Source organism: Hypanus sabinus, unplaced genomic scaffold, assembly GCF_030144855.1.
Source record: "Hypanus sabinus isolate sHypSab1 unplaced genomic scaffold, sHypSab1.hap1 H_7, whole genome shotgun sequence".
NCBI classification, from domain to species: Eukaryota; Metazoa; Chordata; class Chondrichthyes; order Myliobatiformes; family Dasyatidae; genus Hypanus; species Hypanus sabinus.
This window is the reverse complement of record NW_026779048.1, coordinates 77,571-89,628: the sequence shown is the minus strand read 5'-3', so window position 1 is coordinate 89,628 and position 12,058 is coordinate 77,571. Positions and strand designations below refer to the sequence as shown.

General features: G+C 46.9%; 1 protein-coding gene across 1 annotated transcript; it reads left to right on the top strand.

Annotated features, from left to right (window-relative positions):
• The first annotated feature begins 2,215 nt into the window (after positions 1–2,215).
• Positions 2,216–10,313, top strand: LOC132386077 (up-regulator of cell proliferation-like). Its single transcript, XM_059958367.1, has one exon. The coding sequence runs from the start codon at positions 2,216–2,218 to the stop codon at positions 7,037–7,039; it is 4,824 nt and encodes a 1,607-aa protein (XP_059814350.1). The 3' UTR covers positions 7,040–10,313.
• The last annotated feature ends 1,745 nt before the right edge of the window (positions 10,314–12,058 follow it).

Sequence of the window (12,058 nt, the reverse complement as noted above, 5' to 3'; positions counted from 1 at the left end):
GAAGACAAAACATATGCCTGGAGACAGAGGAACTAGTGAGGTCCTTAATGAACACGATGCTTCAGTGCAAACACAAGGAAATCTGCAGATGCTGGAAATTCAAGCAACACACACAAAATGCTGGTAGAACGCAGCAGGACAGGCAGCATCTATAGGAAGAAGTACAGCCGATGTTTCCGGCTGAGACCATTCATCAGGACCTGATGAAGGGTCCCAGCTCGAAACGTTGACAGTGCTTCTCCCTATAGATGCTGCCTGGCCTGCTGCGTTCCACCAGCATTTTGGAAGTTACTGTGCTTCAGTGTTCACCAGTGAGAGGGGCATTGGCATTTGTGAGGATAGTGTAAATCAGGCTTACATGCTGAAACACGTTAATGTTAAGAAAGAGGATATTCTGGAACTTTTGAAAAGCATGAGGATAGATAACATTAGGATGAAACTGATCCTGAGGTGGTCACATCCAGAGAACAGGGTCAGACTGTAGGTGGGTGACCACCAGGAGAAATAAGGTGAGTCAGCAGACCCTCAGTAGCAAGTATACCTCTTTGATACTGCTGGGCTGGGGGATGGTGAGATTGATCTCAGACAGGATAAAAGGTTGGTACAACATTGGGTTCTGAAGGGCCTGCACTTTGCTGTAACGTTCTGGTTCTATGTTCTATTTGTGTGGAGACTTGGACATTTCCCTCATCACGGTCATGAACAGCCCACCCCTTACAGTCAGCCTGTGCCCTGATCCTAGACTCATTAACCAGTGGGAACATCCTCCCTGTATCCAACAACGTTAAACTCTGTCCTCAGTTCAGTGAGATCACAACTCATTCTTCCAACCCCCAGTGGACAGAGGGATGATCAGCTCAACTTCTGATATGACAGACTCACCAAAGTCAAAGTCAACTCATTTTTTATTGTCATTTGGACCATAACTGCTGGTACAGTACACAGTAAATCAAGACAACATTTTTCAGGACCATGGTGCTACATCAAACAGTACAAAAACTACACTGAACTATGTAAAGCAACACAAAAAACTACACTAGACTACAGACCCACCCAGGACTGCATAAAGTACACAAAACAGTGCAGGCATTACAATAAATAATAAGCAAGACAATAGGCACAGTAGAGGGCAGTAAGCTGATGTCAGTCCAGGCTCTGGGTATTGAGGAGTCTGATGGCTTGGGGGAAGAAACTGTTACATAGGCTGTTTGTGAGAGCCCGAATGCTTCGGTGCCTTTTCACAGACGGCAGGAGGGAGGAGAGTTTGTATGAGGGGTGCGTGGAGTCCTTCATAATGCTGTTTGCTTTGTGGATGCAGCGTGTAGTGTAAATGTCCATAATGGCGGGAAGAGAGACCCCGATGATCTTCTCAGCTGACCTCACTATCTGCTGCAGGGTCTTGCGATCCGAGATGGTGCAATTTCCGAACCAGGCAGTGATGCAGCTGCTCAGGATGCTCTCAATACAACCCCTGTAGAATGTGGTGAGGATGGGGGGTGGGAGATGGACTTTCCTCAGCCTTCACAGAAAGCAGAGACACTGCTGGGCTTTCTTTGCTATGGAGCTGGTGTTGAGGGACTGGGTGAGATTCTCCGTCAGGTGAACACCAAGAAATTTGGTGCTCTTAATGATCTCTACCGAGGAGCCGTCGATGTTTAGCGGGGAGTGGTCGCTCCGTGCCCTCCTGAAGTCAACAACCATCACATGGACCTGAAACACTGACCCTCTCTCTCTCTCCACAGATGCTGCATGACCTGCTGAGTATTTCAAAGATTCTCTGATTTCACCCCAGGAAAAGAATCTGCAGAATCTTCATTACACTCCCTCAAGAGAAAGTACATCGTTCATTTACTAAAGAGAACAAGTTTGTATCCAGTCCTCTTGTTGTGGTGTCATCAAGGCCAGGTATAATTGTGGTGACCAATTCCAGATTGCCATGGTGATCACCTACCGACTGTACTCAGTACACACCGTGCCAGGACAACGAGACCTGACAGAGGATCACCAGAGGCATGGAACCATTCAGCCCTGAGATCCTGGGACAGGATCCAGTGTTCCAGTAGAACATCAGGCACAGCAAATATCCAGGACTTGGAATAGAGTCAAAACGATAAATAAGATAAAGAACAGGACACCTATCCCCAAATTACCCCACCCTCCCACCCCCAAGAAAAATAACAGAGATTTCAAAAGAACTCAGAGCGTATCAGAGATGATGACGAACATTTTACCAGATGGAAATGATGGGTCTGAAAATCTCAGCTCCCCACAAATTGTAAAGGATTTGGGATTACAGGATCATTATCCTCACAAACTGTCTCTTCAGACTGTCCAGGAGGTGTCCCAGGATAAACTGAAGGACAGCAAACCAACTCGAGCAGAAGATCTTCCCTGGCGATTTCTCCAAAGGATCCTCGCAGCCAATTCACTGGCGAGGAATCCCGACTGGCCACTTGATCTCTCCTCCAAAGGAGAAGGCAATAACCATGAAGACTTCAGTGATTTCTTTGAAGTTAAAGGACATGGGAATCATGGGATAAATCCTCTGGATATCATTGCTGCCATTTTCCTCTGTGCTGACCACTCTCTCCAGCAGGAACTGATGCTGAAGATGTCTCTGTGCCAGTTTGCATTACCCTTTCTGATGCCAGACACTCACAGTCACCCCATGGACAAGGTGAGGGGACCCACAGAAGGGCCTGGTGCCACCCTTCTCCTCTGGGCCATGAGGCCCATTGTTAAAACATGGTGCCCACATTCTCCTACAGACAGCAGCCCCATTGTGGAGGTGCCCAACGTGACAGCGGCCATGCCAACGGTGTCCTTCCTCAGACTGGGAAGGTGCACAGTGTCCAAATCCCGAATCCTCAATCTCACCCTGAGTCAGGCACAGCTGCAGCAGAACATCTTCCTGCACTCCGAGATGAAATGTGGGAATGTGCCCCGCAGGATATCCGATGGAATGGCTGAGATCAGCTGGTATCTCCCTTCTGGGAAGAGTAACACGGATATTTTCCCAGAGGCTGCTGCATTCATTAATCTCCGAGGCGATGCTGAAACTTTCCAGGGAAACGCTCGGTTTCTAGCAAAAGTATCTGCTGCTCTCTTTATTTTCATCGATGTTATTGGTGAGAAGGAACGAGAATTCCTCACCTCTCTCACACAGTCACCAGCAAAACACTTTCTCATAGTCAACACCCACATCAATCAGCAACACATAACCCCTGAGCAGGTGGAGAAACTGCTGAAAGATCTAAAGTTAAAACGTCAACAATGCATTCTTCGGGCAAATGTAAATGAGGCTAAACTTGTGGAAAAGCTCCGTTCTCAGATCAAACAAGTAATTCTAGTGAGGGACAGGGACCAGACCTTGCTGAGCCTGGAGAAAATGGCTGACATTGCGATGGAAAGTGGGATTGAGGTCGATGAACGTCAACCTGAAATACAACGAGCCAAGGAACTGACCAAAATACTGGACAGACTTGACTCAGGAGACATTACTGGGTATAAAAGGAGAGTGTTGCCCTTTCATGGAGAGCCCTGGCAAGGGTTGTCTAAAGTTGAGAAAGAGAAATCGCGGATGAAACTCCGTGGGGACAGAACCACAGAAGAGTATAACCAAGAACTGGAACGGGAGAAGAACAGAATCCGGGAAGTTCAGCTCAGACAGAGTCTGTCGGACGAAATGCGGCTGTTCATTGAACACCTCACCCGTCATGGTGGGGTTGACAGAGCCATTTCCCTACAGTGGCTGAAGCTGGAACTGGACAGTAAATCACGGGAAGTTATGGCAGGATTGCGTAGAATTTATAAAGAACTGTGCAAAGACTCAAAGCAGAAGGTGAAGGAACTGAAGGAGTTGGATCAGAAGATGTCTGATAGTTCCCTGGGACTCGAGCATTTCATGAGGGAACTTGGCCAGATTTATGAACTTTCAGTGACTCGACACAACGTCACCCGAAGGACACAGATCCACCCAAAGGTGCCGCAGTTCCCAGGGGTTGCTGCTGAACTGTTGCTGGAAGGGTTCCCACTGGAACTCATCGATGGAGACGTTTCCAACGTTCCCATTCCATGGATCACTGCCGTACTCACAGAGCTGGCCAACAAAGTGGGAAGAGCTTGCCGAGTGTTTGTGCTGACAGTGATCGGAGTTCAGAGCACGGGCAAGTCCACACTCCTCAACACAATGTTCTGTTTGTGGTTTGCTGTGAGCAGCGGCCGATGTACTCAAGGGGCCTACATGCAGTTGATCAAAGTCACAGGGAGCCTGGCCGAGGAGCTGGGCTGTGAGTTCATCCTGGTCATTGACACAGAGGGGCTGAGAGCCCCAGGACTCGCAACACTGACAGACAGCTACGAGCACGACAATGAGCTGGCAACGTTCGTGGTTGGATTAAGCAACTTAACGTTGGTAAACATCGGGATGGAAAATCTGTCAGAGATGAAAGATATTTTACAGATTGTTGTCCATTCCTTAATCCGCATGAAGGAGACAGGAAAAGGGCCAAAGTGCATATTTGTGCACCAGAACGTCGGCGATGTGAGTGCGCACGAGCAGAATCTGAGAGGCCGTCAGAAACTCCTGGAGCAGCTGGATAAGATGACAGAGGCTGCAGCAAAGCTGGAGAAGGTAGACCGAGTAACGTTCCGGGATGTGATGGACTATGATGCTGACAAGGACAACTGGTACATCCCTGGTCTGTGGCATGGTACACCCCCAATGGCTGCAGTCAACACCGGCTACAGTGAACACGTCTCCCAACTGAAGAAGAACCTAATTCAGTGTCTACTCCAACGGAGCAAAAGCCAAAGAGCTTTCACTATCCCGGACTTTATCAAATGGATGGCTGGGCTTTGGGAGCAGGTGAAACACGAAAATTTCATTTTTAGCTTCCAGAACAGCCTGTTCGCAGAGGCTTACAACCACCTCTCCGTGAAGTACAAGGACTGGGAGTGGGAACTCCACAAATTCACTCACTCCTGGGGAAATGAGGCTGAAAACAGAATCAGCAATGCCAAAGGAGATCTCACCGAACTGCTCCATAATCTGGAGAGGGAGATGAGGACAGAGATGAACAAAAGGGAGGGTGACACTCTGGATAAACTACAAGCTCTGTATGAAAGTGGGGCTGATAACGTGTATCTGATGGAGAAATACAGAGAGGAATTTAAACTCAGCATCTCCAGTTTATGCAGCCGACTTCACCACGATTCAACGCAGAGATGTAGAGATGCCGTGAACAGACGGGTGGGACTGCAGGGAGTGGAAGATATTTGTAATAACTTTCACAAGCAGATTGGAGAACAGGTGAAGGAGCTTTTACAGAAGTGTAAAGCAGCAAATCGGGAGTTGGGTCAACAGGAATTGCAAAATGAATTTGAAACAATGTGGAAAAGTACACTCTCTCAGCTGGAGTATCAGCCCTGCAGAAAAAGAAAGATTGAACAGGAGATTGAAAATCTTCTCAGAGAGGAAACAAAAATTCAAGGGAGAGTGATTAATGAAAGGCTAAAAGGTAACAATCTCTGTGAACTGGGGACCCAGTACTTTCAGATTGAAGAGAAACACATCAATGTGTCACATTGGAGATGGGGTACAAGTAAACACATTCCATCCAGATTGAAATCAGATCTCGATCAAGCAGCAAAGATTACAAAGCTCATCGAGGATGAATGCAGACATTGGATCACTGACATCACAAAAAAGGACATGGATTATGACAAAAAATATTGCATTGAACTTTTGAACATGATAGAGGGAAACGTTGACAATATTTCACATCAAAACTTTTCAATGTCTGAGGTTTTCAAGGCCGAGTTTAAACTTCACCTGTGTGGTTACGCTGTACCAAGATTCCAGGAGATGCACAGGAGGTTTATCCACAACCACGACCCACAGAGAAGACTGGAAAACATGAAAAGTCAATACTTTGATCTCTTCATGGATATTTACACAGAGCAGGATGAGAACCAGAGACAAGCAGAACGATTTGCACGATCTTGTTTCTTGCCAGCTCTCCGAGACGCCACCCTCAAGACTCTCAGCGTGAACATCGTGGATGATATGAAAAAACACGACCCTGAGCGACAGTACAGTCTCCGCAACAACTTCACTGTGGCCCTCCTGGTCCACCTGAAACAAACACATCAATTTGATGAATATCTCCGGTACATCAGAGATTTTGAGAATTTCGCCAAAGACTGGCTCCATCAGCAAGTTATTAAACACTGCAAGACAGAACACGATGGGGAGAGCACATTTACCCGTCTGGCTAAAGAAATCCTCACAGAGATCACTGGGCAAGCTAAGGACATTGTTCAGGATGCAGTGAAGCAGAACTTTGCTGGAAATGCTCAGAGCTTCCTAAACACGTTTGTTGAAAAGTTAAACACAAGAATCTCGATGCCCAAAGATGAGATGAAACTTGTTCTGTTTCAGAGTGGCAGTGATGGCAAGAAATGTGCAGAAGCCATTCTGCCATGTATTGAAGAGATGGAGAAGAAACTCCTCGATGAGGTAAAAGGCTGGGATGTCAAAGCAAAGATTGAAGAATTATCCATTAAACCCAGGGAGGAGTTGTTCAAAGGGTTATTCAATTGTACAAAGAAATGTCCTTTCTGTGGGGTTTTCTGTGACTCAGAGACCCCGGTTCACTCACAACACTCCTGTAAACAGCACAGACCTAGAGGACTCAACGGATGTCAATTGATAGACAGTGAACGTCTTGCAATGGGTATCTGCACAGCTTCAGTCGCAAGTGATAGATCATTCCAAAGTAAAGACACAAATGGGAAATTCCATCCCTACAAGGATTATCAAACAGTCAATGATTACTACAAATCCTGGATTATCCAAAGGGAGATCTCCGCACAGGCAGCATCCTATTGGAAGAAGGTTTTCTACACTTTCAATCAGCAGTTTGCTGATGAATACGGAGCAAAGCCTGCAGAGATCGATGAAAGCTGGAACATTGACTGGGATGTGGTGAGGGAAGAAATGAACAAGATATATAATACAACCATTCTGTCTTGGTAATGTCTCTTTAAATGGCGTTACTCAGTGAGAGACAGACAAAGGGAAACTGTGTCGGAAGGATTGGACAGAATAAAACAAAGTGTGTTCAAATCCAAATCCAATCACAAGTCATCAAAATAATTAGCAGAGCAGAGGGAATGTTTCATTCCTATGTTCATGGTCAATAAAGTCCTCACTTACTCTCCCTTTCCCCATAACTCAAGTCCTGGCAACATCCTTGTAAATTGTCTCTGCTCTCTTTCAAGCTTATTAATATCTTTCCTGTGGGGAGATGACCAGAACTGCACACAATACTCCAAACTAGGCCTCTCCACAGTATTGTCCAGCTTCCAAATCCCAACTCCTGTAATCAGTGCCCTGATTTATGAAGGATAATGCACCAGACACTCTCTTTATGACCCTATCTACCTGTGATGCCTCTTTCAATGATGGCTCTGTATTTCCAGTCCCTTTGTTCTACATCAACATTATTCCCACCCTTATCCCGATATCCCTGATCCCTCTCATTCCCAGAAATATGCTGATCTTGCTTTTGAGCAAGCCAATCCCTGAGCTTCTCTCTACAGCTCCAGGGTGGAGAATCTTTGCCCCTCATCTCCACTCACATTCCCATTTCAGTAAACTTGGAAATGTTACTTTTGGTCTCCTCAGGGAAATAACTGACTGTGAATAACTGGGGCCCAAGCACTGATCCCTGTCTGAAACACCCCACGGATCACAGACCAGTCATGTGAGAAGGACACATTCCTTCCTGCCATTTCCTTTCTCTATGTTAACCAATGTTCAGTCCATGCTGGAAATCTCTCCCAGTTCCAAGTGCTCTCGTCTTCTATCCCAACTCCATCTGCTCTGAACTTGTTCACCAACCTCCAGTGAGAGACCTCATCAATAACCTTCTGAAACTCCAAATACATCACATCTACTGGTTCCCCCTGAACGACTTCACTCGATACTTCCCCAAAGACCTCGGAAAGACCAGTCAAATGTGACTTCCATTTCATTAATCCAGGCTGACTCAACTCACTCATAATATTTTCCAATGACCTTGATATCACATCCTTCATTGTAGATTCCACCATTTCTCTGAATGCCAGTGACAGGCTAACAGTTTGGTAGCTCACTGTTTCCTCTCTCCCTGCACTCTGGAGGAGTTCAGAGAGTCTGTGGTCTGCTGACCTGATCCACTGAGTTCCAGCAGCTCGTTTTTCATCCCAGATTCCAGTCCCTGCAGACCCGTGTGTTCCCAGCAGACATCACTGAGCAGCTTCAGCAGGCAGCTCATTCCCTTCAGCACATTGAATAAAGCACTCTGCTCACACACTGTTTCTCCTCCCTCAGATGCTGCCCGACCTGCTGAGCATTTCCAGATTTCCAGCCTCTGCAGTTCTTTCATTGTCACTGACTCTGTCTGACCGTGTGAGATTTTCTAAACACCTTGTCATCGTTCCTTCAGTGTGTGTTCAGCATTTTCCCAGTGGCAGACAGCAAGACACCGAGTTTCCTGCTCTCTACCTCCGTCCTTTCTGAAATGGGATCCTTACATTTGTAGTTTTCCAATCAGCTGGGCCCATTCCAGACTCTGGGAAATCCTGGAACATCCCAGCAAACTGGAACGCCAACATTGGATCATGTAACAGTGTATCAGAGTACAGGCCTCTTCCCCGTGATATTGTGCCAACAACTTAAACAACTCCAAGATAAATCTAGCCCCTCCCTCCCACATGGCCCTCCATTTTTTCTGTCACCCATGTGTATTTAAGAGTCTATCAAATGCACCTGATGCCTTTGCCTCTACCACCAGCCCAGGAGTGTGTTCCACACCGACCACTCTCTGTGTAAAAATAACTTACCTCTCCTGTACTTTCTCTCCAAAACTTTAAAGTTAGGCTCCCTCATATTAGCCATTCTCCCCCACAGAAAAATGTCTCCGGCTGTCCAGTCGATCCATGGCACTTATCATTCTCTACACCTCTATCAAATCACCTCTCATCCTCATTGTCTCCAAAGAGAAAAGTCAAGCTCACTCATGAAATACAATGTTGGAAACTGCATGGTGATGCACTTTGGCAGGCTGTTTTCTAAATGGGGAAAAAGCAACAATCTGAGTTACAAAGGGATTTCGGAGTCCTTCTGCAGAACATAAAGGTGAACTTGCAGGTTGAGTCAGTGGGCAGGAAGGAAATGTTAGCATTCATTTCAAGACGTCCAGAATACAAGAGCAGGGATGTGATGCTGAGGCTTTATAAGGCACAGGTGAAGCTTTACCTTCTGTATTGTGAACAAATTTTGGCTCCTCACTGAAGAAAACATATGCTGGCATCGAAGAGTGAATTTGTGGAATTTGTTACCACATGCAACTTTGGAGGCCAGGTCATTTGGTGTTTTTAAGGCAGATATTGATAAGTTCTTGACTGGCTACAGCATTAAAAGTGATAGGGAGAAGGCTGGGGTGTGGGGTTGAAGAGGGGAAAAAAGGATCAGCCATGATTAAATGGCAGAACAGACTCGATGGGCCAAATGGCCAAATTCTGCTCATCTGTCTTATGATCTTTTGGTCTTTATTCCAGACAACATCCTGCTTCATCCCCTCTGCACCCTCTCTAAAGCTTCCACACCTTTCCTATAATTAGCAGCCAGAACTGAACATAATATTCCAAGTGTTGTCTGACCAGGGTTTATTGAGCTGCAACACGACCTCATAGCTATTGAACTCAATATCCTGATGAGTGAAGGCCAACATACCACACGCCTTATTAACTACCCTGTCAACTAACAGCAGCTTTGAGGGATCTATGGATTTGGACCCCAAGATCTCGCTGCTCCTCAACATTTCTATGAATCCTGTATTCTGCCTTGACATTTCACCTTCCAGAATGAATCACTTGACCCTTTTCTGGATTGAAGTCCATCTGCCACTTCTCAGCCCAGCTCTGCACCCTGTCAATGTCCCGTTGTAACCTACGACAGCCTTCTACACTATCCACAACTCCACCAATCTTCATGTCATCTGCAAAGTCACTAACCCCACTTCCATTTCCTCATCCAAGTCCTTTGTAAAAGCCACAAAGAGCAGGGACCCCAGAACAAATCCCCATGGAACACATTGGTCATGGATCTCCAGGCAGAATACCCTCCCTAAACTCCCACCCTCTGCCTTTGTTGGGCAAGGCAATTCTGAATCCATGCAGCCATGTTTCAGATCCCATAACTCCTGGCTTGTGAATGACTCTACCTGCGGAGAGGAAGGAGGAGAAGCAGGAGGAGGATCAGGACGGGGTGGGGAGGGGAGGAAGTAGGGGGAGGGGAAGGGGAAAGTTTGAGGATGGGGATGATGGAGGAGGTAGGGGATGATGGATGGTGAAGGGAAGAGGATGGTAGAGGGTGGATGATAGTTGGGGAGAGGGATCATTGATGATAGGGGATAATGGATGGTGAGGGGGAAGGGAAGGTGGAGGGTGGATGATCATGGGGAGAGGGATCATTAATGTTGGGGGATGGTGGATGGTAGAGGGGAGGGGGATGGAGAGGTGTAGGGGAGGGAGATGTGAGAGAGAAAGTTTGAGATGTGGATGCTGGGAATAGTTCTAGAAACATTCCCCTGAGGAGAGGGACGGGATCTCTCACCAGTCTAGATGGCTCTGAGTGTGATCTCTGTCGAGGTCGAGGTTCAGACACATTTTTTTTCAGCTTTTTGTCTGTTTTGCATTTCTTTGTGCGGGGGGACACTTAGGGGTTAGGGGTTAGGGTTCAGGGACACAGAGCAGGAGCTGGTGTTCAGAGTCCAGGTCAGAGCTCCACAGTCGAAGGTCAGTTCAGCTGGTGGAAAGGATTGAGGTTAGCAATCCCTCTCAGTGAGTCTTGGGTTGGAGGTCCACGTGGACAAGAGGGTGAGATCCAAAGGTCAAAGTCCTGTGATCAGTGAGTCCTGGGGTCGATACCCAGAGGATGGAATGACCAGAGAAGCATCGCCCAAGGTTGAGGGCCACATGTCGGCAAGTCCATGGGGTGAAATCCAAAGATCAAATATCAAAACTGGTGGGTCCTGAGATCAAGGCCTGGAAGTAGAATCCCCAGGGTTGCCCTGTCTGGAGATCGAGGGACAATGTCTGTGAGTCCGTGCCAGGGACTGAGGCTGGAGGACCAATATCTGTAAGTCAGAGTCTGGGACCAAAGAAAAGCTGCCTGTGTGTGTGAAGGGGAGGGGTCGGATGTGGAAAAGGGGCTTGTTTTGCTGTTGTTGTTGTTGCTGCCGGTTGTATTTTCCTGCTGAACATTGGGTTTGCTATCTTGGCACCGGAAGGTCTGGTGACGTTTGTGAACTGCCTCCAGCACATCCTTCAGTGTGAATGCAAACACACATTTCACCGTAGGTTTCAATGTAGATCTGAGAAATAAATCTGAATGTCTGAGAGCTTTGGGAAGAAACGTATAAAAAGGTGCCGGACAAGATCACCGACAGCACTGACTCCGGAGAGCAACCAGTGAAGAAGACCCTGAGTCAGGGGCTCGGAGAGGAACTCACGGTGAACCCTGGCCAGGTTCATCTGGGGTGGGGAACACCTGAACGGGGGGGGGGGGGGGGTTTGGGAGTTGTGAGAGTAAACTAAAGAGATGTGTAACTAAATAGTTAACATTTGAACTGTGTAATTACTCCTTGAACAAATCCTGATCAATAAAGACAACAGTTATTGGTCAGTCATCGTCTGGAATGTTCTATCATGTGATGTGTTTAACTGGGAATAGGGTTCACCAGTGAAGTTCACTTTGTGATCAGAAAGCCGTGGAACCGTCGAGCTAAATGTGAGTCAAAATACAACAGTTCAATCCGAGAGGACGTGCATTCAGGTGGGGTGGGGTGGAGTTTAAAGGAGATGTGCAGGGCGTGTCTTTTCATTTAGAGAGGGGTCAGTGCCTGGAACAGACTGCTCGGGGAAGGGGTAGAAACATATTCGATAGAGGCTTTTAGATAGACACAGGAACCAGCAGGCAATGGATCATGTACAAGCAGAAGATGATTGG

Excerpts from the sequence above, each read along its gene's own strand:
- LOC132386077 (XM_059958367.1), top strand. The coding sequence starts at position 2,216 with ATGACGAACATTTTACCAGATGGAAATGATGGGTCTGAAAATCTCAGC.